This window comes from Hippoglossus hippoglossus, chromosome 21 (genome assembly GCF_009819705.1).
Source record: "Hippoglossus hippoglossus isolate fHipHip1 chromosome 21, fHipHip1.pri, whole genome shotgun sequence".
Taxonomy (NCBI): domain Eukaryota; kingdom Metazoa; phylum Chordata; class Actinopteri; order Pleuronectiformes; family Pleuronectidae; genus Hippoglossus; species Hippoglossus hippoglossus.
The window spans coordinates 22,307,259-22,334,397 of NC_047171.1; the positions used below are offsets into that span (position 1 = coordinate 22,307,259).

Sequence of the window (27,139 nt, forward strand, 5' to 3'; positions counted from 1 at the left end):
TTACGTATTAACTACGAGTTTGTGTGTGTGTGTGTGTGTGTGTGTGTGTGTGTGTGTGTGTGTGTGTGTGTGTGTGTGTGTGTGTGTGTGTGTGTGTGTGTGTGTGTGTGTGTGTGTCCAAAGAGAGAGGATTCAGTCAAACAAAAATCTACAATACAGTCAGTTGTATGAGGTCAATTATTCAGGACAGTAAAGGACAGTAATGGAGGAAAATGCAGAGCTACTTGTTTTGTTATTGTGATCATCTGTCCAGAGTGACTCTAACTGTCCTCAGCATCAGTGAACGAGTCAGCAAACAGTTTATAATTTGAAAATCATCCATTTAAACTGACTTGAACGAGGCTTTAACGAGTCCCTGTGGAATGGTAACAAACAAATCATACGTCAAAACCATTACACAATGACCTAGCTGTCAGGTGCAGTATTTGACACTAGGTGGCAGTATCATACAGCGGGAGGTTTGCATTCTAGCCTCTTGTACATGACCTCCATGCTGATGAAAAGAGGTGCTGAGAGACGAGAGCCTCAGAACGACAGGAAAGATGGAGGACGTGGTTTCCTCTGGACGAAGAGAACGATGGTATGTGTCAAAAATGTCACTTACCGTCTATTTTATGCAAGGAGGTAAAAAAACAAAATAGGATGGCTGTGATGTAAAACCTCTGAATCAACTAAATCCAGAGGGAAATATGTCTGTTTCCACCAAAGCATCACACGTTGCAGTTAAAATGATCAGCACATTCAACATTTGTGGATATTCGTTCTTTTTGGAAGAAAAAGACTTTTGCAAAACTCTGCCTGTATCTTGAAAAGAAAGAAGATTGACTCTAAGTCGAGCACATTTTATACCAAGGTCGAACAATCCCACACGTGATCATCTAGTTTTTATTTGTATTAATTATAAAAAAAAGGAAAAGTCTGATAACCTAAATTACATATTTGTCATACTATATACTATATATTAATTTGGTTGAGCTAAGTTAAGTTTCGTTTATTTATAGTGTAATGCAAAAACAATAAAAATACAAAACCCTGGTACTTATTCCATGGATGATAAAGGAGCAGGAAGAAGAAAATCTTACATATAAATACCATAATATAAATACAGATGGCCATCGCTGTAGTTGATGAAAGTGATTGGAGTCCAGCTACAATTTTCCTGTCCGAACCTGATCAAGGGCAATTTAGCCGAGCCCACCCTACAAAACTCAAGTGCATGGCTCAGCCAACGAACCCGACCCAAACTTGAATATCATTCAAAATTATTGTCTGAACCCAGCATGACGGTCCCGACTGGCTAGGTTTGGTTATGCACACTCTAATCAAATTTAGTGGAAATGTTTTTTTGAGTAATCTTGCTAACAAATAAACCAACAAACAATGTTCACATACTGTTCATTCTGGTTCATTCTTAATTACTGTAGTTCCTTTGTTTGACAGCTGTTTGACACAAGGAACTTTTGATAATGGCTGAAAATGAGCCAACGAGGGTGTCTTGATTAAATTAGGCTAATTTAGCAGAACTGCAAAATTTGGTGATAATAATATACATTAGTGGAAAACAAAGGATCCATTAGGATGACAGTGTAGTGTTTTTTAAAATAGGGCATGAAAAGCTTCTATTTTCCATCCAGCCATCATCTATACTACTTTTCCTTTGAGGGTCACAGGTGTGAGGTGGGACAATGCTGACCACTGTACCACCTTGCCACCTCGATACTATTTTTGACCAGGTAAACTGGGTCTTATGGAGCACACGTGTGTTGTAGCCGCAGCCAACACAATGCCCAAGTGAATCTCTCCTGAATGTCCTTTAGAGCATCTTCTTTGTTGGGATGAAGAACCAGATATTAACACAAATGCACCAGTTTGAATCTGAAAAAGTGACGTGAATAAAAGAATCAGGTATTTGTTTCACATCCAAGACACGGGGTCAACGTTCCAGATTCACCTAAACTGGCAAATCCAAGCTACCGTACCTGGACATCATTTTTTTATTTGTGATGTTGTTAGAACAACTCCAGACTCCTACAACCTTTAGCATCAGAACCAAAAGAGACTGGTGGTTGGTTTTCATGATACTCTGTCAAGAACAAAGGGGACACTGCACTGTTTATATGTGAGTATTAAATTGAGCTTGTTTCATGATTCAACTAATGTCCACAACTGATTTCGGGGCAAAACATATTTCATACAGTGTCTTTAATGTGTTACTGTCAAATAAAAGATGTTGATTCATGTTGAGTTTTCCACATTTTCTTAATTTCTACAGATTTTGTTACATTTACTTGAAACAGCTGATGTGGGGAGAAGAGGTAGAACTTATTTTAAAATAATATTTTCACAAGTTACATCCAATGGGGAACAACAGAGAAGGCAAAGACTGTAAATAAACATGAACAAAATGATTGCTCAGAACATCTTCATCGCCCCCTGGTGGCTGGCTGCAATAAAGGTCGTAGACTCCACATCCTCCATGTAAGCAGATGGGATATGGACCAAACTGAAAAATCAAAGGAAGGAAGGAGCAGCAATGATCACAGGTATTGTTACGCCCGACCTTAATTCAACCACCTTCAGGACGACAGCTTCATTTGTACATAAGCATAAAATGTACTGAACACTTCGATGCTCTCCAGAGGATAAACCCTTCAGTTTTAAACATTCAAATCGTTTTTGCTGTAGCGCCACCATGAGGACAAAATGTCAAACTTGCAGACAAATACGTCAAATGTTAATAATAATGACAATACTACTACGAATACTACCACTAATAATGACAATAATAATAACAACAACAATAATAATGACAATACTATTACTACCACTACTACTAATAGTAATAACAATAACAGTAATAATAACAACAACAATCATAACAACAACGATCATAATAATAATTTAAATAATGTAAATAATAATAATAATAATAATAATAATGATTAAGAAGAAGAAGAAGAAGAAGAAGAAGAAGAAGAAGAAGAAGAAGAAGAAAAAAAAGAAGAAGAAGAAGAATTTGACAGTAATTTATAGATAGATATTAAAGGAGAGAGAGAGAGAGAGAGAGAGAGAGAGAGAGAGAGAGAGAGAGAGAGAGAGAGGGAGGGGAGGTACGGGGGGAGCAGAGGGAGGGAGAGACTCGGAGAGAGAGAGAGAGAGAGAGAGAGAGAGAGAGAGAGAGAGAGAGAGAGAGAGAGGGGGAGGGGAGGTACGGGGGGAACAGAGGGAGGGAGAGACTCAGAGAGAGAGAGAGAGAGAGAGAGAGAGAGAGAGAGAGAGAGAGAGAGAGAGAGGGAGGGGAGGTACGGGGGGAACAGAGGGAGGGAGAGACTCAGGGAGAGAGAGAGAGAGAGAGAGAGAGAGAGAGAGAGAGAGAGAGAGAGAGAGAGAGAGAGAGAGAGGGAGGGGAGGTACGGGGGGAGGAGAGGGAGGGAGATACTCAGGGAGAGAGAGAGAGAGAGGGAGGGGAGGTACGGGGGGAGGAGAGGGAGGGAGATACTCAGGGAGAGAGAGAGAGAGAGGGAGGGGAGGTACGGGGGGAGGAGAGGGAGGGAGAGAGGCTGGACCGGGAACAATAGAGAGAGACGAAGCCAGCAGTGAACCAGCAAACAACCGAGAGAGAGCAAGAGAGAGAGAGAGAGAAAGAAAGAGGGGATGGATGGAGGGAGAGAGAGGGAGGTGAAGTGAGAACATGTGAGGACTCAGAGACGACAGGGATTCTTCTCCTCCTTTTATTTTCTGTCCGCTCCTTTGTCGCTGGATTGTATTGATTCCGGTATGAACCCTGCAGAAGCGGCCGAGGAGGCGCCCAGCGACCCCGACACTGATGCCTTCTACAAACCAGGTAGAACCAGGAGCTGCTGCACAGACACACACAGACACCCACAGACACACACAGACACCCACAGACACACAACAACAGCATCACAACAAGTCAGCTGAATGTCACCGGCAGCACATGAGAGCCGCTGCAGAGGGGCCAGCACAAGATGAGCGTCAAAATCCAGCTGAAAATGACGTGAAATCCTGCTGTGTGTGCTGCTGCAAGAAGGCTTTACGTGTGTGTGTGTGTGTGTGTGTGTGTGTGTGTGTGTGTGTGTGTGTGTGTGTGTGTGTGTCTGTCTGTGTGCGTGTGTGTGTTGCACTGACGGTCTCCACAAAGGAAAGATAAGGAATTAAAGAGGAATCACAGAAGATCAGCTGCAGTAAAGCTCAAGATGTCTGTTCAATATGCTGCTAAAGGACGATTTGTGTCGTCCAGGCATGAATCAGAGGTTTGATAACCATGGTGTTTGTCAGTGTGTGTTTGTGCATGTGTGTGTTTGTGTCTTCTACTGATGCATTCAGAATGAAAAGGACAGATGGTTGTGACTAAACTGATCTAAATGGTCCTGAGGTGAGACAAAGTGTCTGTGCAGTTGTGTGCAGGGTGTGATAATGGATATAGTGTGTGTGTGTGTGTGTGTGTGTGTGTGTGTGTGTGTGTGTGTGTTTTGGTAACAAGAGTGTGTGTCTGACACTTCTACCAGAGCATAATGGCTCATTCTCAGAGCCTATTGGCCACTGCCTGATGGCGAATTAGTCTCTGGGGCCAATATTTCTGAGCTTCCAGTGTAGACAGCTGATATCCGGGCCAAGACTCTTCTTGTCTTCACTGTTCCCGATTAACGACATGAGATGGGTGAAGGGTGTTGGAGTTGGGGGAAGACATCTACGACAAGATTTTTTAAGCAAGTTTTCAGGTGTCCTTTAGGTCCGGACGTCATTTTGGCTTAAAAGGCCGATAGTTTCAATGTGTTTCGCCTCTTTTGCTCTCCACATGTACTGTTAACCTGCGGACAACCAAAACCTGCTCAAACGTGATTGGTCAAACTAGAAAAGTGGGATGCCAGAACGATGTGGAGTTGAGAAACGACATCTATGACCAGATGTTTTCACAACTAGATTTTTTACTAGCGAGTTTACAAACCGTTAACATGATGTTTTAGGTCTGAGCGGCATTTTGGCTTGAAATACGACAGCTAATGCATTTCGGTAAACGTTGTCCTACAGATTCTGCACATTCACATGCAGAATCTGTTTGTAGAGATTCTTGGCTCAAAAGCAATACTTGGCTTTGCAACTGGCAAATTCTCGTCATCACTGATTCATTGATTAAGTCGATAAATATTTGACTTGTTGTTTCCAAAGTGACATCATCAAACTGCTGTTTGGTCTGAAATCAGTGACATGATGGGAAACAGATTAGTAGCAGCTCGTCCCTTTAATAGAAGCTGAAATCAGACCATGTTTGTTTTGACAGCTGCTGATACGACTCACCTGCCTATTTAAGTATCCATTAGTCCATTGGCTAAACATTTACTGGCTGATTCTTTGATAAATACAAAAGGATCAATACTTATCTGGCTCCAGCTGCTTTAATGTGAGGATTTGCCGTTTTTTCTTTGTCATGTATCATTGTAAATTGATTGTATTTGACCATTTTGGACCATTGGGTGCACATAATAAGGAATTGCACTTTCCCCCCAAAATGTTCTCCTAACCCTAACCCTAACCCTGATTAGGAAAGGTGCCTCGGATCAATGGACAAAATTTTGTCCGAACAAAGGTGGAGGTCTGGGTCCAGATAGTTCAGTTTGTTTTCAGTGTGAAAACACTTTTCTGGATAGTTCGGACCTTCAGGCCAATCACAGAAAGTTGAGACAGTATCAAACACTAGATGAAGAGGAAGCAGCTGCAGGATTGCTGCAGTCTTCACCTCAGACGATACAATGTTTGAATGATTAGGACGTTAATTTTGCCTGCAGTAAAACTATATTGACATTACAGTGAAAGCTAAAACCTATCTGCCCAACTGACAACATGGTACTGGCAGACACACGCGGTCTATTCACCGATCTTTAGTTTGCCCCATAAATTATAATGTGAAACCAAAACTAACCAGATCAAATGGGAACAATGGAACAAACACACAAGGCCTGGTTCAGACGTTCAGGTGTGAAAACGACTTTAGTGTCTCATCATATCTAAGGGTAATAATACAGTATAAAACCGTGTGTAATGAAGATTTCATGTGTTGCTGTATTGTGTGTATGTATGTGTTGATACTTGTGGTTAATTGGGTTCAGTGATGGAAATAAGTCTAAAACAGTGATTTAGTTTGACTTTGTGTGAAAGAGAGAGAGATAGAGTGTGTGAAAATGATAATAATAAATGTTTTTTTATCAGTTTAGAAAAGGGGTTACATATACACATGTTAAATAGACTTAACTCTGAGTTTGCAGCAGTGCTGGAGGGGGACACACCCTGAAATCTGCCTTGCCCCCCCCGAGTGTAATTCAGTCCCATAACTTTATTATGAACAATCCAAGCCAAGGCAGTTTATTAAATCAAACACACACTTAACACTCTCTCTGTGAGACGCTGTGTGTGTTGTCTGCAGTAACACACAGCTCCATGTGTGATCGTCTCCTCTGCCTCTCTCCCATGATATTACATGACTGTCAGCTGGAACATTTCCAGCAGGTGGACGTGGAAATCCTCCGTTTGACTCATCATGAGTCACGGGGCCGAAAAATACAATCTGATTCATAGAAATCTGGTCAGAGGTTAAACAAATGTATGAGTGAAGTGGAGACGCAGAGAGAATTGAAGTTAGAGGTTATCAAGCTGGACTCACATTAAACATTATGTTTTCATGTATGTGTTTAGTACTTAAATGCATCGTTGTATGTCCCAAAGGCTCAGAGCTTGTTAGAGTTGTTCAGATTGATGGTTGAATGTTTACACCGGCCAAGGAGGCTATGTTTTCGTCTGCGTTTGTTTGTTTGATAGCAGGATTACGCAAAAACTACTGGATGGATAACCACAAAATTTGGTGGAAGGGTGTGATATGGATCAGGGAAGAAGTCATTAATTGATTTCGAAAAAAATAATACAGAGTTAAAAATTAAGGGACTGTTGGGCCATGGTGGAGGTATGTGTCTGGACTGAGTGCCGTTCAGTTTAAAGTAGGGAAATGAGCAATCACTTTCTTTGTCACAGTGTGTGTTTTCTTGTTGTCTGCAGTGCTGAAAATTAGCTGGAGGGTTCATTATTGCGTTTTATGTCATATCTAATGAAAGATACTCCGCACCTGCTGTGTAATGTAAAACTCAGATGTCCAACAGTTTATTCTCCTATGCAAATTGGAAAAACTACAACTGCGTGTTTGATTCTGTATGGAGATGATTAGGCCTCGCAGCATGGACTGCAGCGCAGAGTGTGATGCTTTGAATTTAATCTTCGTGTTAGTTTTGTTTGCTTCATGTTTTTCTGTGAGTAGGAGGAGGAATGAGTCACACACACAAGTGAAATTTAATTATTTTTGTCGACATAAAAAACAAACTTAGAGCATGTGAACACATTAAAATGCACGACTGTGTGTGAACAGCTGAACGACTCTTTGACTTGAGTACAGAGGAAATTGGAGCTTACTCGTTCCCACCTCCTCATTTCATTTTCAGTAGTGATACCGATCTGTTAATGAGCAAATCATAAATCACGTTGCATGTTTCTGACATTATCTCATAAAATGAAGTCGACCTTACTCTTCTTCTCTTACTAACTATGTGTAACATCTCCTCCGTCTGTCCAGGAAGCTGTCAGGCTGTGGAGTGAGATAAGAAACATATGCTTGTGCAGCACAACTTTTATCATCTGGTATCATTTCATTTTCCTTGTAAACTTTATCATGCATGTTGCTTCTGCAAGTGTTTCATCAAATTTGTGGTAGTTTCAGTCCCATCACAGATTCAGCTCCTCAGAAAAAATCCTGTTACACACTTTGCATTCAGTTGCTTTGCTCTTTACTTCCTTTGTGACTAAATTGACTTAATGTTGATACAATAACAAAACAACAGATGCGGGTCTTTCATTGAATTTGCGGTGACGTCCAAATGCTTGTAGAATTCATGTCAGTAGCTTTTTCTACCACCTTCTTTGATTTTCTGTAAAACACTGATCTTTCCACAGCAGAATTTATATGTCATGTCCTGCCTCCTGCTGCTCTACCCAGACTCCCCCCCTCACCTGAATGTTCCGGACACTTTCCTGTTTTGAACGAGTCGGACCCGGACAATCTCATACATAAATACACCGATTTATTTTTAAAGAAAAGACGAATAAATAGAGCTCAATCGGGATAAATTGATGAATGTAGAGAGAGCAGGAGGAAGCAGAGCGTCACTTTCTGAGCTGAGCTCTGTTTCTGCACTGAAACCTGATCAATTGGATTATTAAGTCATTCAACACAGCATTTTATCTTTGAACTGCTCAATCTACTGATCCTAAAAGTAAAAGTTTTAAAGATAGGGTATGATTTAGGATTTCTCAGCACCACAAACTTGACTTAATTAGACATTATACCCAAATCAGAACTACAGTATATTCAGCTCATCAATCATAATGTGTGCCCCAGCTTTAACAGATGAATGGCTGATTTTAAAACTGTTCTGCACTCAAATTTATTCGACTCGTCTTTCTTCTATTTATTTTGTCAGTTACTTGTGTTTCCTTTCAACGCATGCGGCTGAGGCACTTAAAAAAAAAAAGTGAAGTTGATCTATTTGAATGTTGCATCTATAGGAAGTGATTGGAAATAAAATATTAAATGGAAATTCTGCAGCAAGAATCCTTGGATTAAAAAAGGAGCAACAGAAGAGTCATTGACAAAGAGCCGATTGAATGAATAAATGAATAAATGTTCAACAGTTCAAGTGCTCATCATGTGTCGGGCTTGAGTCTGAAAGCACACACTCAAACGCACAACCTCGCAGGAAAGTGCAGGCGGCACAGCAGCTCAATGTTATGCTAATCATCCCGTTTATAAATAGGATCCCAAATTATCAGAAGGGGAAACAGGAAGTGACACGCACGCATTCATACCTACACACATGCAATCAGAGGTCGGAGAGTTTGCCAGGCGACTGACGCCAGCTTATAACAGAGGAAGCTTCATTCTGGTCTGAGTTGTGTTGGAAACAGGTGAAGCACAGCAGCTCCTCACCCAGGGCATGCTGGGAGATTAAGGCTACCCTCACACTAAGCGGCCTCATGAATGTGCTAAAAGCAGAATCTTGCTAAACGCTGGTTCACATAAATCTTCTAGATAAAATCCAATTACAAAGACCCGACTTCTCCGGTGAAACACAAGGTTAATACATCGTTTTATCCTGTTGGCTTGTTTGGCATTAAAAGCTGCCTGTTCTCGTGGGATTGAATCCCAGCGTGTGCCCTTCATATTCCAGCAGTGAGGAGTGAGGTGGGCTCCCGCTGTCTGCATGAACAGGTAATTAGATTTTATTTCCTCATCTGATGTGAGCCACAAACAACGTCTGTAGCTATGGTGATATGATTTCCCGCTGATTCGGTAAACAATGACCTTTATAATGATAAAGAAGCCGCGTTAATGAGCATCGGTTATGTCTGGTTTTGCCTAATCAGGCCGGTAGCAATGCACATACAGTAACAAGCTGCAGGGCCAGACTGGAGCATCTGTAGTCGACCCCACGGTACAGTGTGGGAGTTTGTGCTGTCTGACACATGAGTTGACAGGTTTGCACTGTCGTCCAAAAGCAAGAAGGTTTGGGGTTTCAACCATGAACTGTTTATAAAAATTAACGCAGACTCTGGAAACTGAAGTGCCTGAAACCTCTGGTTTCACTCTGGACAAAATGTAAAACCGAGGCTTCAGAATGGAAAGGTTTCCTGTGGGAATGTGAGCATTGCTGGGATTGGCTCCATCGCCCCAACAACCATGAAATGATAACTGTTTTTGAAGCCCATCGGCTAATGTCTGACAACGAACTAGCCTTTGCGGGAAATGGCCAATAATTTGGGGGCTTCTGATGTAGACTGATGTATATCTGGGTCAGTTTCTTTTATCACATCAGTGAAATGTTTCTCTACACAGACTGGGATATTTTTTAGGTTTGGGAATTTTAGGTTTTTGGTCCAGAATGAATAAATGCAGAAAAATTTTAAAAGCTAATAGCAACCAAAACCTGCTCAAACCTGATGGATCAAACTAGAAACCGGAAGGCTTCCAGCCCTAAAACCTTGTCCCTCCACCACAGATTCCTCATATTCACACATAGAATCTGTTTACAGAGATTAGAGACAATGGATGGATTAAAAAATTAATCCTAAACAGTCGTCCTGGATCGCATTGTGAGACAAAAGCTCCCAAAGGCCGACCACCAAACAGGAAATTGACCATCGGTGGACGAGTGTGATAGAGTTGCGTTGTATACGTGTTGCATGTTAATGCATCTGGTTGTAATGGTTATAAAAGTGCTATATAAACACAGTACATTAAAGTGCAACCAGGATTTTAGTCGACCCTCAATAAACTTGCACAATCATTGTTGTCCCGCTGCCTGAAGGCACCTTAAGACCGGTTTCATTTGAAGCATACTAAGTCAGATTTTATTTCACCTTAAGAGGAGATCTTGTTTCACTCTGACGAGACCTCATTTCACCCTGAACACAACCATCATCGGACTCTGAGGATAAAAGTCTGAGAGGGAGACCTCATCTCACCCCGAGGAGAAACTTCCAGTCTGCACCTCATGTCTGCTGGCACAGGTTTCTTTCAATAAAGGAAATAATTACAAGATTTAATTCCTCTGGTTGACATGGCAGATATTGTGTATGTGTGTGTGTGTGGGTGCATGCATGTGTGTGTGCGAGAATTAGACAGACTCTGCTGGTCTTTGGATAAAAATGGAAAGTGTACAGTATGTGTGTGTCTGTGTGTGTTTGAGTAGTTTGTGAGCAGAGACATTACACGGATGAATGACCAGTAATCCATTCATACACACACACAGACACACACAGACACACACACACACACACACACACACACACACACACACACACACACACACACACACACACACACACACATACACACACACACACACACACACACTTCCTCCCGTTTTAGAGCCAGATTAACCTGCAATGTAGTCGCTCAAACTCAGACAGAGAGGGAGAGAGGGACAGGCAGAGATTTTGGATGAATTATATTCATGATGTGTGTTGTTTTTTTTCTTTAATGTTTCTCATCAGAATCTCAAGCTGCAGTTTGTCAGAGCTGAGGCGTCATTACAATCAATTATCCAGTTTATGTAGAGGGATTAAGGCTAATGATAAAGGCTGTTGTTTAAGTGAATCTTAATGAGATCACACTGTCACTAACACTGCCTGGTCTCATGCTAATCCACCAGTATTACTAGCACTTACACTGAAACCTATGATCGTAAGCTGCCATGAATTTACATTAACATATTATTAGACTTATTTTCAGGAGGCGACTGACTTTGCATGTAGGAGCTTAAATTATGTTTTTTTCAGGGTTTCTTTCCTATAAAGTGCTTTATAGGTGAATGTAAAGGTTCTGCAAAATTACAAGCCCAAAGTTTGTGGTAAAGGGAAAAGAGAAAACACTTAAGCCCCTGAAACACATTTACTGGAAGTCATGATGTTGCATAAGGTGCCGATGCAGTTGACATCATTTAAGTCAACGTGGAGCCACAAAAATCTTTATGCAACTTACTTTGGTAATTCAAATCTGGAGAAATTACTTTTAACAGTTCAACAATTTTTATCATCTCTTCTTGGTCTTAATATTTTCTACACTGTTCATTTCCCATGGAGTCGACATTATACCGTCGTGTTATACATGCAGTGCACAGCAGGGGTGTCCCGGCACCATGTTGGAATATCATGTTATTAAAATGTAATTTCCCAAAGCAGCTTTGGTGCAGAGCTAATCCTCCGATTTGTATGATCTGTCAGTTAACTGTTAATGCAGCTGGTGCGTCTTCAACACAGGCTTCATCCAATGTAGTCGCTCTGAGCTGGAATTCAATATTGCTGATTGTCGCATTAGTGTAGTTTTAAAGCTAAGACGACTCTGCTACGCTTTTAAACATAAATTAATGTTTTAGCTCTGTATCAGAATTTATATTCGTTCATACTAACACACCTGAAAATGTATATTAGAGTGTGGCTACCTGATGGGTTCCTGCAGACATTTTTGAATGATATTCAAGTTCAGTTTTCATCTACGTTATTTTTTACTCTGCATGTGCATGTAACCAGGGAAAACTTTAGGGTCAGTTTGGGTTTGGAGCGTTTTCTGTCTGGCTCGTATTTGTTCGGACAGAAATTAGCGGCCCAAGCCACACTGCATGTCACACACTGGGTATACCAATACTTGTCACATATTGCCACTTGATATTCCTTCTCATTTAGCTCTCTGTTTGGTCTCCACCAACTCCCTTTAAGCCTCCAAATCCACGCACCAGTGTGTACAGAGCCTCTTCAGAGCTTTTTTGATGAAAACAACTGCCGGCTGTGGCCAGAATTATACTTGGAGAGTGAATCAGAACGGTGAAGTTGTGGGTCGCTCAGATAAACAATAAGCTGAAACTCACTAGGAAGTTTTTTAAAGCCGAGAGGAGCTGCAGATTCAGACGATAACTCTCTGTATGCTCATTATGTTGTCATTTGATCCACTGTAGATGATAACAATATTGATTTCATGTCACAAATATTTATTTTATAACAAAGGTAAGTCATTTCCTGCGACAGCTGCACACTGTGGGTTTTATCAAACAGAAGGAAATTGTGTATTTGTTGTTATTCGGCCACATATTTGATGTGTATCGGACTATTTATGGCAGTGGGATGGTTGTATGTGTGTCACCCAATGCAGAGCTGTAGCTCATTAATGTGTTGGTATTTTGGACCTTAATGGAAGTTTTTGTTCCGTTAGTAAAACTGAACAAAATAAAACCAGTGCTCAACTTGTCTTAGTGTCAGGGCAGCCTGGCGAGTATGATTTTCATCTTGTGAGTGTGCGTGCATGACAAAATATGGTGCAGGAACTAGCACAGAGGTCATTTTGAATATTTTTGCAGGTGTTTATTGTCTGTGTGTTTGTCGGTGGACAGATTTTGTCATGCAAGATGCAGTCACGGAGCTTTACAGGTGTGTTTCTGAAATGGAAATGGAGGCCGAGTTTGAAGATGGCACACATCATTTGATCCTATGTCTACTGACCCGTGTGATCCCATCAGTTTGATATACAATAAGAATAACATCCAGTGTCCTGTTCCTTTAAATGAGGCCTCAGTCCTTAGTCATGGTGAGGAAACTCAGAGGGAGGAGCAACACATTCATTATTTAAGAGGGTGTGTGTGTGTGTGTGTGTGTGTGTGTGTGTGTGTGTGTGTGTGTGTGTGTGTGTGTGTGTGTGTGTGTACTGTCATCAGGAACAATAAGATGCTGCTGCTGAGGAGAGGCCGGGATTCCCTCCTTCCCTTCATCCATCTCTGTCTTTGTCTTCAACTCACACACCCAGTGCCAGGAACAGTGGCAGATGGGTGTGAAGACTGATGTGTGTGTGTGTGTGTGTGTGTGTGTGTGTGTGTGTGTGTGTGTGTGTGTGTGTGTGTGTGTGTGTGTGTGTGTGTGTGTGTGTGTGTGTGTGTGTGTGTGTGTGTGTGTGTGTGTGTGTGTGTGTGTGTGTGTGTGTGTGTGTGGGGGGGGGGGGGGGGGGTTGTTGGGGGGACAGAGAGGAACAGAGAGAGAGAGAGAGAGAGAGAGAGAGAGAGAGAGAGAGAGAGAGAGAAACAGCTTAAGTGGATTATCCCCTATTACCCACCAGGGGACAAGTGTGAGAGAGAGCTAGAGGTAGACTCCGACAGACAGAGAGAGAGAGAGAGAGAGAAAGATTGTTAAATAGATAAATACAAAGAAAGGATTTCCTCTCCTCCTCCTCCTTTTGTCTCCTCCCTCCCTAAAAGCTTTCTAGTCTTGGGACAGCTGCAGCCATATGGTGTGTGTGTTTGTGTGTGTGTGTGTGTGTGTGTAATCAGCATCCGTTTTGACTATAATCGATCACAAAGACATTTTACAGACATGTACGTGAGTGTGTGTGTTACTGGCTGCTTAGTGCTGCTAGCTAATAGACCTTGATGTCATTAACTGCTGTGGGCAGGTGTGTGTGTGTGTGTGTGTGTGTGTGTGTGTGTGTGTGTGTGTGTGTGTGTGTGTGTGTGTGTGTGTGTGTGTGTTTGTGTGTGTGGGGGTGGGGGGGGGGGGGGGGTGTGTGTGTGTGTGTGTGTGTAAGATAGACAGAAAGCTTTTATCCTGATTGACAGAGCAGCACCGAGCTGTTAAAAGCCACAGATATCCAGACTCTTAGGCAAAATGAGAATAGTTAAATATGATAAAACTATCTGTTAAAATCTATCTTCAATTCTATATATATATTTGTACAAATAAATTGAGTCTGTTTTATTTTTATAACAAAAAAATGCCCTCTTTGCCTCAGACACTCAAATCAGAGAAGAAAAACAAAAACTTTGACTGTATTAAGTACATAGCAAATAGAATTAGGTAAATAGTAAAACAATAATAAATCTCCAGTAAAATTAACTGAACAAGAATTAACCCTGAAAGAATGTTTGCCATGTATAAGTTAAAATGTCATGCATTTTCAATCTCAAATCCATATTCCAGGTTTCCATGTTGAACGAAAGGTTTGCTTGAAACGGTGCAAGGTTCAGGAGAGGAGCCTTTTAACTTTGCAGAACTTATACATTCTCAAAAAACCTTCATAACACACTGAAAGAAACACTGAAAAAAACATCATATGATTCCTTTAAATGACTTTCCCTGTTTGGCTCTTTGTCTCCACCCCACTGCCTCCCCTGTCAAAGATCTCTACAGGGGATGTTTGGCAGCTATTTATAGGCTTATACCCCAATGACAGAGTGGCTGCTGTAGAATTCTTGTGTTTCTCAGTGAGGATTCTGAGGTGTCCTTACTGCCCCACGTTTGAATTTGAAATAACTCTCACAAATTATATAAATATATCAAATAAAGAAACTGCAGCTTTCTCCTGGATCCCTGGAGAGGCTTTATTCTAGCCAATGGTCCAGTCATCCAATCAGTTTTTCTGTTCTGCTCCCTGCGGCCCAAGCTCGACCAATCGTAGCTTGAATGTCACGACACATATACACACACACACACACTTAGCAGGGCTTCCTTTGAGAGGAGCAGTATGTTTGACCGGGAGTAATTACTCACCACCCCTCGTTTAAGTGTGTGTGTGTGTGTGTGTGTGTGTGTGTGTGTGTGTGTGTGTGTGTGTGTGTGTGTGTGTGTGTGTGTGTGTGTGTGTGTGTGTGTGTGTGTGTGTGTGTGTGTGTGTGTGTGAGAGAGAGCTACGGCTCCCCGGCGGCGGGCTGAGCTGTCAGAGAGCAGATAAGCGCCCTGAGGGCGAGTCAGTCAGACCTGTGCTCTCTCTTCATCTGTTATTGATTCCTTTTGTCTTGCTCCTTTTTTAAAAACAGAACCTGCTCTGATTTTTCACTCTTCGTTTTGTTTTGACTGCTGAAGCACTTTTCAGTTAATCGATGGGTTGATGGAGAGAAAATTGACAGATCGGTGCATTGATTAACCATTTCAGTCATTCTAGTTTCTAGTTTCTCTTAGCTTTGCTGCTTTTCTCCGTTTTTTATTGTAACCATCTGGATTCTAGTCCTACATCTGTCGGGCAATAAAAAGCTTCCGTTCAATTGTGACGCTCGTTGGAATTGATTTACGAATTGCTTGTTGCAAACCTGCCATACGTTTCTTTTTGAGAAGAAAGAAGACATGGAGATAATAGACTGTAAATAAAGATGCACGAAGCGTCTTCACTTCCTAACCATTATCCAGAAATGAAGCCTAAACATTACAGATACAAACTCTGCCATCTTGAACTTTTGTCGTCATTTGGAGCCAGATTCTTCGCAGTAGCAATCGTGGTGTGGAGCCGGGATATCAAGGTCCCACCAATACAAAGGCTCGACCAATCACAAATCAGTTTCAGCACTCAATCATGACATTTAACCAAATGTTTATCCCATCAAATCAGAGAAGATCCAATAAACGACTTTCATGCCTGGATTTTGCATTTTGGTGTGAGTTGCTTTCATTGAAACGGAATTCTTGGATACGGCCCACATTGCTGTTTTACTTGTGTGACTTTCCAGTGAAAAAAATTGCCATTTGCCATTCACCCATTCACACACACATTTATACAGTGCATATATTAGCAGAACGTTATTTTGGACACGCATGCATCTGGATGCGTCACGGTGCCATGTGACCAACATGTGACCTGTTGGCAGTTTGTCAGTTTGGTTTGCTCTGATATACCTCTCTCTCCTCATGTGCTAACTCCAGGGCTGTTCATTAGTTCACTGCAGTCAGTAATTAGCCTCTATACTCTGTACTACACAGCAGTAAAACACTTTATTGCCCGCCATTGGTAAACAAGGAAACTACTGTGTGTGTGTGTGTGTGTGTGTGTGTGTGTGTGTGTGTGTGTGTGTGTGTGTGTGTGTGTGTGTGTGTGTGTGTGTGTGTGTGTGTGTGTGTGTGTGTGTGTGTGTGGTAAAGGAGGTAAATGAGGTCTAGTAAAAGCATGTGTTCTATGTAAAACGTGATCACTAAAAGTTTGAAGGGATTTCTTTTCCGACTAGTTTGCGGGTTAATCAGGGCTGAACGTTGGCTCGAAAAAACTGACACTGTTATATAAAGGTAGAAATGTCTTACCTTTATAATATCAAGGTTTTTTACACATTTACATATAAATTAAACGTGTTTTTCCCAACAAGAAATCATACTATAGCCATGTGTGGCACAGATGGACGAGTGGATGCAGAGTCTGGCTCTAAGCAAACTCTCTACATCACATTTTATAGGTGATATGAACACAGTTATGCACAGGAAGCAGACTGTTGTTGTCTAACCTGGATATAGCTGTGAACTCACAGTGGTCAAGATGAAAACCAGACACTGTGACTGCAGTAACATCACCTCAGGAGCAGAGGTTTTCTTATCATGAAGCTCAGTCAGACCGATGAGCTCATTTCTCTACATGTCAGCCTTCACTTTACGGTCAGTTAGAAACTCCCATGTCTCGCTAATCCATTGGATTCAGGGGGAGTCTGAGTTGGTCTGTTTCCAGTTCATCATAATGCTGTTTTTATTAGGGAGGCCATCAATCTCTGACAGGTTCACCAAACCTAACCTGTTCCTCTCAGATGAAGAGGAACATCAGAAATAGAAAAAAATGTCACTCAAATGAATTTACAACAGCCTTGATTACTGTTGACAGCGACTTAAATAGGAAATCATAAAGAAAATGATCCAGTATCAAAATTCACAGTCACGGCACAGCCCTACATCGGTAAGAATATTCGTGAAATTGCTTTGAAAGTTCATAAACGTGCTGCACACAGTTTTGGAAAGGAACAGAAACGGTCGACCGCCACCCGCTCCTCAGGTACGATGCTGGAATGTTGTGGAGGAAGATGTTTCCGACGCTATCTGACCATCTGACCATCTAACAAGATAGTTATTTTTTAGAAGTAACAAATAAAGCAGTAAAATATATAAATATATGTTAAAATGTAGGTTAAAATGTCCTCTATGTCCAGTGTTAACCCCCCCCCCCCGTCTAACATCCGACTAGACAACTTCCAATCTCCACCATAACATGATATTGACCAAAATCCCAGATGAACATTGGAGCTCATACCTCCATCAAAGCCTCCTTTTGAGAAATCAGCAAGAATTTGGAAAAAACGTCGTAAAAACTTCTTGAAATGTTAAAGAAAGTGAAAAAACATTCCTGAATCAGACACAAAATAAAATGTTTAGTTCTTCCCTGACCCAGAACCCATCCTTCCACCGAGTTTCGTAGTAATCGTTTCAGTCGCTTTTGTGTAATCCTGCTAATTAATAGACAAACGAATGCAGATGGAAACATAATCTCCCTGTCTCTGGTTCCAGCTTCAAGCTCGAACTATACATGCTATATGTGATTGTCCGTCAATAAACAGGCACAGACTAGAATTTGATGATGATTTTTTTTAGCTTAAAGTTTCTTTTAATATCAAAACGTGGCTCTGGTCCATAAACACAACAAAGAGTATAAATAATGACAGAACAGACCGATTTTGTGCTGTGGTGTTGAAGTTCATGTTTTCGTCATGTCTGGTCACTGATCTCAGCACGACTCCCACAACTCTGAATCGTAACTTTCAAATTAATAAGGAACCGATCAGTGACCTGACTGATTTACAGGTCGATGTTGTTTCCACCGGCTGAACCTGGCTCTGTTTGCAAACGTGTCGACTGATGAGTACGCGTGTCTTTTTGGGCCTCATGAACATTCCCTGTTTTTTCTTGTTGTCCTCAGTTTAACTTCACTTCATCCTAAAGCTTCCAGCCTCTCGGGCATGTGAAGATTTAGTTTGCTGCGGTTTGGCCTGAGTCTCTGGGTTTGTGTGTGTGAGTGTGTGTGTCGGAAAACACTCCAGTGCAACCACAAGTAGCTCTTTGCAGGAGAGTCGCGCTGCAGTTGGTGCGTTGGTGTGTGCGTGTAAATCCCCGAATTTCATTCATTTTCAAAGTTCTGTTCATAGTTTCCATGCACACAGAATGAATGAAGCAGCTGGGACTGATTGTAAACCCTCCTCCTCCTCTTACTCCCTCTTTCTTTGTCTTTCTTTCTTCAGTTTCTTTGTGCACTCATTTATTTTATTCATCTCCTCCATTTTTTTTATCCTCTTCTGTTAGAAAGTGTTTCTCGCTGACTTCTCCTGGCGGTGTTTTTTAATCCGTTTTTCTTTGAACCAAGCGCTAATTAAAGTTCATTCTTAGAGGAGGCTACACACACACAGACACACACAGACACACACAGGAACATTTGTGTCAGGCTGTAATTGAGCGAACAGAACCTGGCTTACTGTGGAGTATTAATAGAACAAAGAGAACCAGAGTGGAAACATTAATCCTTAATATTCCTGAGTTCAGGCTGCAATTATCATCTGAGCATCGGGAGCTTTACATCCATGATCTGACAATTTAATCTCACTGCTCCTCTTCCAACAACGACGCTCAATATTCAGAGGGAACCGGAAAAAACAACCTGTTAATGAGACAGAAGAAAGGCAGCATGTGTTCGTCCCTCCTGCTGACAGAGGTGTGTGAGCTTGTGCCATATTATACCCATCACTGGCCCATTGTCTCTGGATCCAAACCATGAACATCAGATATTCCACATTCTGCCTCCTGCTGTGTCATGTTGGCCTCCACCAAATCCTCTTCCCTGCCTTTGCTATGGATTACAGAATCAACATGGTTTTCTGAACATAGCTTCCATCAATTTGCTGTCGTGAACTGTCCAAAGTGTAGTTTGGACTGGATCCCGCTGCAAAATCCAAGGCCTGCAAATATTTACGCTGCCACAAAGTCTCAGTAATAACACTGCGCGTCACCGACTGTTCAAATGCAAATGTGCACTCGTTTTGAATCTTCCCGTGCACAGTGTTTCATGCTCTGCCATGAAGGATGTTTTGTTTTCGCCCCCTGTCCGTTTGTCTGTGTGTTAGCGGGATGATGCACAAATGCAAATTAATTAGCATGTGGGTCCAACATGTAAATGTGCCAGATTTAGCCACACAGCCTAGTTTTCATCGGCAGTCCCTGACCAGTTTAACAACATACAAATAACATATACAGACATGTATAAATAATACTGAACTACATACTCAGACAGTTAAATAATCCATAAATTCATTGAATAATAACATGAAACCACAGACAATGGAAGGCACACAAATATGGTTTCATTTATGGTTTTGAGTCGGTTTCATCAAAGGGTCTAATAAATCATTCCTGTGATATAGATCAGAAACATGATTATTGTTGCAGTGAATGCGGCGCCTGTGTATCTAACTGTCACCACCCTCTTCACACATCACACACACACATCCACATGCACACGCACACACACATTCCATGTCTGACCACTCCGTCTAAGTTTTTCCTCTGCACAGACAGCTGCTGTCTGGAGACTGAAAGCTGATCCAGAGAGAGGGAGAGAGGGCGAGAGTTTCATCTGATAGCTGAAACACGTGTTCCATGTTTTAACATTTGGTTCCTCTCCGTCTTTAGCTCAGTGTTTCCTTCAAGAGGGCACCTCCGGCTTCCTCTTGACATCTGTCCACTTTGGTTAATCAGGGTCGTGTGTGTGTCTCCGCAGGATAAGCGAGTCTGTGTTCGTGTGTGGTTTGATACGTCTAGATGCTCCGATGGGTAAAAGGAAACATCTACATTTTTCTTACTTATTGTCGCAGGTGTTGCGAAGGATGAGAATATCAGCCAGAGATGTTTCATGACCGTTTTACACTCGCAGCTCTATGACCTTGACCTCTTTTCCTCAAATCCTTCAAACGTCGGCTAAACTCAGTGGAACCAGATGTGACTTCCATCAAATTAAATTTTGATAACCAAGAAAGAATGTAGGAAAGGCCCCTAACAGTCATAAGATAAACCTGTAACTGAAAAATCTGTTTTGTTAATAAACTCTAAATGAAGATGGATGCCACGTGTCTCCTTTCCTCTACGATCTAGAAATGACGCTAAAATATCCCGGATACGAACGAGGCCATCTTGTGCCAAGAACCTGATTTGGAGCCAGAGTCTGTTTGGAAATGATCAAGATGTTGAGCCGTCCGGATACACGTGCTCGGCCAATCATGAGTCAGTCTAGGCTGTCAATCATGACAATCAAACTCGTTTTTATTATGAAAATACTTGAACAAACATCAGTGTGATAACAACTATTAAAATGACAGAAACCATTTTTAGAATAATGCATTTAATGTTTACTTTGACTTTTTCGGTTTGGTCCAAGTCCCTTCCGCTAACATGGAGGAGGCCTGGTTTATGACTCAACTGAAGCCAGCCAGTAGGTGGTGATTGAGAGGTTTTGGCTTCACTTTTGAGAGCTGTCATGTCGTCCATCTTTGATTTACACTCTGTGGTTACAACCACTAATATTTAAAGGATTCATTAATAAAATTCTGCAACACCATTGCCGAAATGCAGTAGAGTTTCTATGGCGTTGAGTGCCTTCTGGTTTCTGGTCTGCTTATTTGGCGTCTCTGTTTACTTCAGAAAAATGGAGAGTGTTACTACGAGGATCATTTTGGGGTTGGAGCTGATAGATGTTGAAGAGCAAATACTTTTCGTAAAGAATTGCAACGAAGAAAAGAAAGACGTCGTCCGTGTTCGTTCCTTCAACTCAATTAACAACTGGCATTGAGTCTGTCGGAAATGCAATGCTACCAAGTGGACCAATCACAGCTCTTGCAGTCTCCATCACCTCAACATGTAGTGATATTTTTGGGGAGGTACACGTCAGGGTATGGCCTAGCTTTCACGCAGAAGCATGAATTGGACTTTAGGGTCAGATATCTGTGAACATCTCTGCGTGATCTCAGTGGCGAGAGTCTGTTTTTCCACAATTTGGGTTGAACTGACCCTTTAAACCAGTGAATCAGAATCCCTGGTTCTTTCCTCTGGTCTGCTTCTACTCAGACCAGCACTGTTTGATCCCAGGCTTCTATATATTCTGATGCACTTCTCCTGTGGGTGTGTGTGTGTGTGTGTGTGTGTGTGTGTGTGTGTGTGTGTGTGTGTGTGTGTGTGTGTGTGTGTGTGTTGTGCTGACTCAGCTCCCTCCAGATGGCATCTCTCCATGTGGTAGGAGCGCAGCATTGTTGATGTCATCACTCCCCCCAAACCAAAGCTTTGATTTGATTGGTTCCCCGCTGAATGAGTCAGATGGTGCCGATGGACCAGGAAAAGAGAGAGAGAGCGAGTGAGCGAGGGAGAGAGATAGACATTCACACTGTGTACAAATAATCCAAGGTCTTCCTGTGTGATGGTGTTTTATTTGTATTGGCCTGTGTTGGCAGTAGCCTTGAGTCTTTAATGGGAGGAAAAGCTCATTGTTGTCACTGTGGAAACAGCAGAGTCTCATAGTAAAGTCAATTACCCAGAGATCATGAGTCAGACGTTAAACTGGACTGAGAAGACGGACAGAGACACACACGCAGAATCACACACACAGAGCCTCACACAGAGACACACACACACACACTCACACACACACACACACACACACACACACACACACACACACACACACACACACACACACACACACACACACAGTTGTATTGTTCTTGTTTTATGAGAAGAAGCTTCTCTGTGGAGAAAACATCCTTTGAGTGTGATGTATGGCAAACACTTGCAAACAAGCTCTCTCCTCTGTGTGTGTGTGTGTGTCTGTGAGTGTGTGTATGAGTGTGCACATGTCTATCTATCGTTATGAGGGCCAATAATGGTTCAATAGCCTCATTGTGAGGACATTTTGACGTTGTGAGAACATTTTGGCTGGTCCTCACAATTTCAAAGGCTTGTTTGAGGGTTAAGACTTAGTTTGAGGGTTAGGTTTAGGTTAGGGTAATGGTTAGGGTTAGCCATTTAGTTGTGACGGTTAAGGTTAGGGTAAGGGGCTAGGGAATGCATTATGTCAATAAGTGTCCTCAGCGCTATAGAGAGACGTGCATGTGTGTGTGAGTGAGTGTGCGTGCGTGCGTGCGTGTGTGTGTGAGAGAGAGAGAGAGAGAGACAGAGTAGGACAGCAGTGTGTGGTTTGTGTTGGAGAAGTGATGGATGTGGTTTTGCTCTGCAGGGGAAATGGAGCCGAGGCCATTAAAGTGTGTGTGTGTGTGTGTGTGTGTGTGTGTGTGTGTGTGTGTGTGTGTGTGTGTGTGTGTGTGTGTGTGTGTGTGTGTGTGTGTGTGTGTGTGTGTGTGTGTGTGTGTGTGTGTGTGTGTGTGTGTGTGTGTGTGTGTGTGTGTGTGTGTGTGTGTGTGTGTGTGAGAGAGAGACTTAGAGATTCAGAGAGGAAACCCACTGTATTCACTCTGCAGTATTAAAGAATATAGTCAGGTAAGATGACACAGAGATATTATTCATATGAGATGTGATGCTGTGAGATGAGGTGAAAAGGAAATTGAAAAAACACGAGTTTAATACACTTTGTTGTCTGCTACAGACTGAACTGAGTCAGTGCTCATCTGGATGTATTATAACAGATCTTACTTATTGCTTTGTGTTCAAAAGAATCTAATATCAGGGTTTTCCCGTTTGATATCTGCTTTGCCTTTCATATACATGTAGCTTAGAATATATGTAAAACCCTAGTGTATCCAGCCTGTAGGTAACCACACAGTGCACTAAACTCCACATGTCTGGTCACTGACCTGCCTGCAGATGCTTGACATTTATTCCTGCCTCAGTTCGGACCGAACGCAAATCAAAAGCACATTTTCTTCTACTTCCTCCTCTCCTTCAGACACATTTCCCTGAAACCATTTCCTGCAAACAAACATTTTAAACATTTGCAAACAAACTCACCAAACAGGAACTGTTGAATGTAAGTCTAAAAATCCCTGGGTTCATATTGACATGTGACACATTAACACATATACTCATATCTCTGTGAAAGATATTGGCCAATAGCTCTAGTTTATAATTTAATTATCAAAATAATCAGATTTCTCCATAGATAATATTAGAATTTTATTTTTCATTTTCCTAACTTTGTAAAGTTACATTGAAAGGCGCTTTATAAATCAAAGGTAATATATATATATATATATTTTTCTTTCTGACAGTAAAGGAGATGCAAGTCCAACTTTACTTGTTTACATGAAAACTTCGCTGGGTGTCCTTATCTTCACGTTATAAAGTTCACTCCCTCTGCAGAGTTGACCCACTCTGTCTCTCTGACTTCACTCCGCAGTTTGGAAATGAGCAAATGAATAAATGTCCGCTCACATTTTGATCAGGTGAAGAACTGTTCTGGTGAGATTTGAGACGTTGCCTAGCAACAGATCTCAATTGATTGTCCATGTGTGCTGTCCACTTTTGTTCAGCCGCACTCCTCCCCGTCTGCAAAACTAAAACATCTGTGTGGGTCAAGGTCAGTATGTGTGTGTGTGTGTGTGTGTGTGTGTGTGTGTGTGTGTGTGTTACTAGTCTGCTGGTCTGTCCCGGGGCGTACTCATGTACTTATGGTATAAAAGTCTGATTTGGAGCTGATTATCTGCAGGAAAACATTTGATCACTGGTTTTATTAAACAGGCTTATTATCTTGATTCTGCTCACAGGTTGATTGGATTTAAAAATGCAAAGAGCATCGGTGGAGCCGCAGACGTGTCAACAAACAAAATGTGTTCAAGGTCGAGGAGAACGATGCTGCTGCTGCTTTGTTTTGACAGGAAAGTGCTCGTCTGGAGCTTCTTTTCTGGGCTTGCTTGAGATAGCAGGTTGAAAGAAATCCAAACCTTCCAGAATACAATACAACATGTTAACATAACATGTGGTCTTATGCAGTTGAGACTTCAAAATGCACCTTGCAAGATGCATATGGAGCACAGCTTTCACATAGTAAAACAAAGAGACAGCGTGGTTAATATATCTCTTGTGTTGCTGAAGTTGTTATTTATGGAGTATGCCGCAGCGACTTCCCTGTTTATATCGTTAGTTGTTGCTTGATTGGACGTCTTTCTGTTCAGAGGTCCTCCAAGGGATCTCAAGACAAATGATGAGGTGAGATAATTAATGGAAGAAAAAAGTTAGGATTCTCAAATACCTGTAAATGTGTTGTAGTCTTTTGTAAAGTATTAGTTCATTTGACCTATGTGGACAAAAAAGCAGTTATTTAAATTAAAGCAAGTTAGACGTTTAGAGGGGAACTGTTTATTTGGGGGAATCTGTAAGAGCGGGAATAGGCTCGAACTAAATAATGCCTGTTTGCATTGGATCGTGAAAAGCTTCATCCGGACTCGAACACAAATGTAGGAATAGATACAAACAGCTGACGCAACCCAACCCTGACAGTTCACACATGCTGACGAGATTGGATGACAAGCGTTTCTTTGATCGGGCACTCGTAACCAGTGCCGACGTCGTTGATCTCTGAACGGATAACTGCTCGGCCGAAGCTTCGTGGATTTAACCGTCCACAGCCGCTGATCCAAGAATACTGGATGGTGTCGCTTAGAATTCTTGCAACGTGTAAGTGAAGCGACATCAAACATGATAGACCCCCCCCTCCAGCCCCAGCCCGCTGTCTCCGCGGTAACACATGAGGTCCGGCAGCCGGGTTGTGGAGGCAGCTGTTGCTAGGGCGAAGACGGGCTCACCTGTTGCCTTCTAATGACATTTAGGCACACACATGAACTCTGTGTGTGTGTGTGTGTGAGAATGTGACACATGTTATGACCTCTCACAGACACAACGGTATGTTTTTGCATAAAGCCGTTTTAACTGTGGGTTTGGCTGTTATTCAAAACTACTTAATCAAAGACACACACACTCACACACACATTTGGCTCCTGTTATCTTTTCAATTTGGGAGACGAGCCTCTCTCTCTTTAGATAAATTGCCATAAAGTTGTATTTTTGGGGCTTTTACCGACTTAATGAACGCAGCGGATGTCTGTTGGCCGTCTGATCATCCTCAGTGTCACCTTCACAGTCTGATGAAAAGCTTGTATCTCTGACGAGGTGTCGTTACGTGAACGGAACTTAAAGCTGGAAGCGTCTGATTGCTTATCTCACTCCCACTGCATTGTGGGGGCATTTCAGCGCTGCCGTGGCAGTCCATCCTGTACCGCTCCTGGTGGGGGCGGTGGTGTTAATGGTTCCAGCAGGGCTTGACCTTTACCACAGACATGTCTGGAAACGGTGAATATCAGCTGTGTGTCTCTGCATGTGTGTGTGTAGAGCCGAGTGTATTGTGACCTTACCCCTGCAGTTTGTCATGAGACCAGACAGACTGTAGATAAAATGTTTGTCACACGCACAAACACCACGAGCAGTGATGTCACCGCCCGAATGTGTGCGTGACCTTGATGTGAAAGAAGAAGTGAGACACGCTCATTCTCAAATGTTTATCATAATTTTTCATTTGGTGACGTGGGAATAAAGGTCTCCGTATGGTTTGACTCCTGTGAAATGTGTGTGTGTACACGTCTCTACAGGGTTGTGCAGACAAATTTGAGCTTAAATCCATGGTTGTGAGGCTGAGAATGTTTTGACTGCTCCTCTCAACTTCAAAAGGCTATTTGAGGTTGAAGACCTTACACTTCATATAAAAGTAGACGTGGAGTCCAGACCGGAAGCCGATGCAAAAGTACCTGAGACCTGTAAACCTCTAAACCTGTATAAAAGAAGTCAGTTTCTATAGAAGTCTATGAGAATATGACTACTTCTCAGTTGATTTATAACGTCAGTAAACATTTTCCTAAAGATTTTAAGACTACATTTTTGTTTCAAGTCTTTTTCAATACAACTGATGTTCATTTTGTACATTATGGTCCATTTAGAGTCAAAATAGACCATAAAGCACTGTAGGCATTGGGGGTGTTGATTCTGTGTGATTGACAATTAGTACCATCCAATGGGTGAAGGTGTAGGTGGGTAAGCCTCCTCGAACTCTCAGTCAGCACCAAATATGGACAATTCTGGTTTAACAACAAAACAAAATTGCGCTGGACAAAATGCCCAAAGGGTTTATGTTGTGAAGAAGGTCGCCCACCTAAGACTAGATTTCTAGCAGGCGAGTTGGCCACTACTACAATGAGGAGTTTAAAGAAGATAAACGAGAGCAGTAATATCCAAGATGAGCTGAACGTTGTGATGTTTGAATGATTGATGTGTACAGGACATTTAAAATTAAGTCAAACATTATTGTCTGAGCTACATTGTGTTATGTTAGGAAATATACACTGTTAAACAACACTTATTACATTTGTGGTCAGTTACAGAACCATTATTTATATTGGCTCTTTTATTCTCTAAATGGGTCATATATTTGTTCTCATAAGTCTATGTAGGAACTAGTCTGCTGTGGTTCAACTTGTCTCAGTTCAGTTAAAGCTCCACTGAGCGAAGTTTGAACTCAGGAGCAGCTACTGCTCCTGAACGCAGCCGACCTCCCTGGACATGGATAATTACTTACTGCAAGTCGTTTGGGGAGTTCAGAGGTAACCATAGCAACCTGTTGGATACATGCATCAAACAAATGGGGCACACTGTTGATGTAACACACACATACACACACACACACACATTACAGCAACATCGCTTCCCACTAGCA

The 27,139-nt window shown here is 41.9% G+C and overlaps 1 protein-coding gene across 3 annotated transcripts in view; it reads left to right on the forward strand.

Moving 5' to 3' along the window:
* Positions 1–3,544: 3,544 nt before the first annotated feature.
* The window catches only part of kalrna (kalirin RhoGEF kinase a), a 125,513-nt gene continuing 101,918 nt past the window's right edge, over positions 3,545–27,139 (forward strand). For all 3 annotated transcript variants that reach the window (XM_034573466.1, XM_034573468.1, XM_034573467.1), the window contains exon 1: positions 3,545–3,844. In XM_034573466.1, coding sequence (XP_034429357.1) covers positions 3,778–3,844 — 67 coding nt within the window. In that variant the 5' untranslated portion in view covers positions 3,545–3,777. The remainder of the gene's footprint in view (positions 3,845–27,139) is intronic.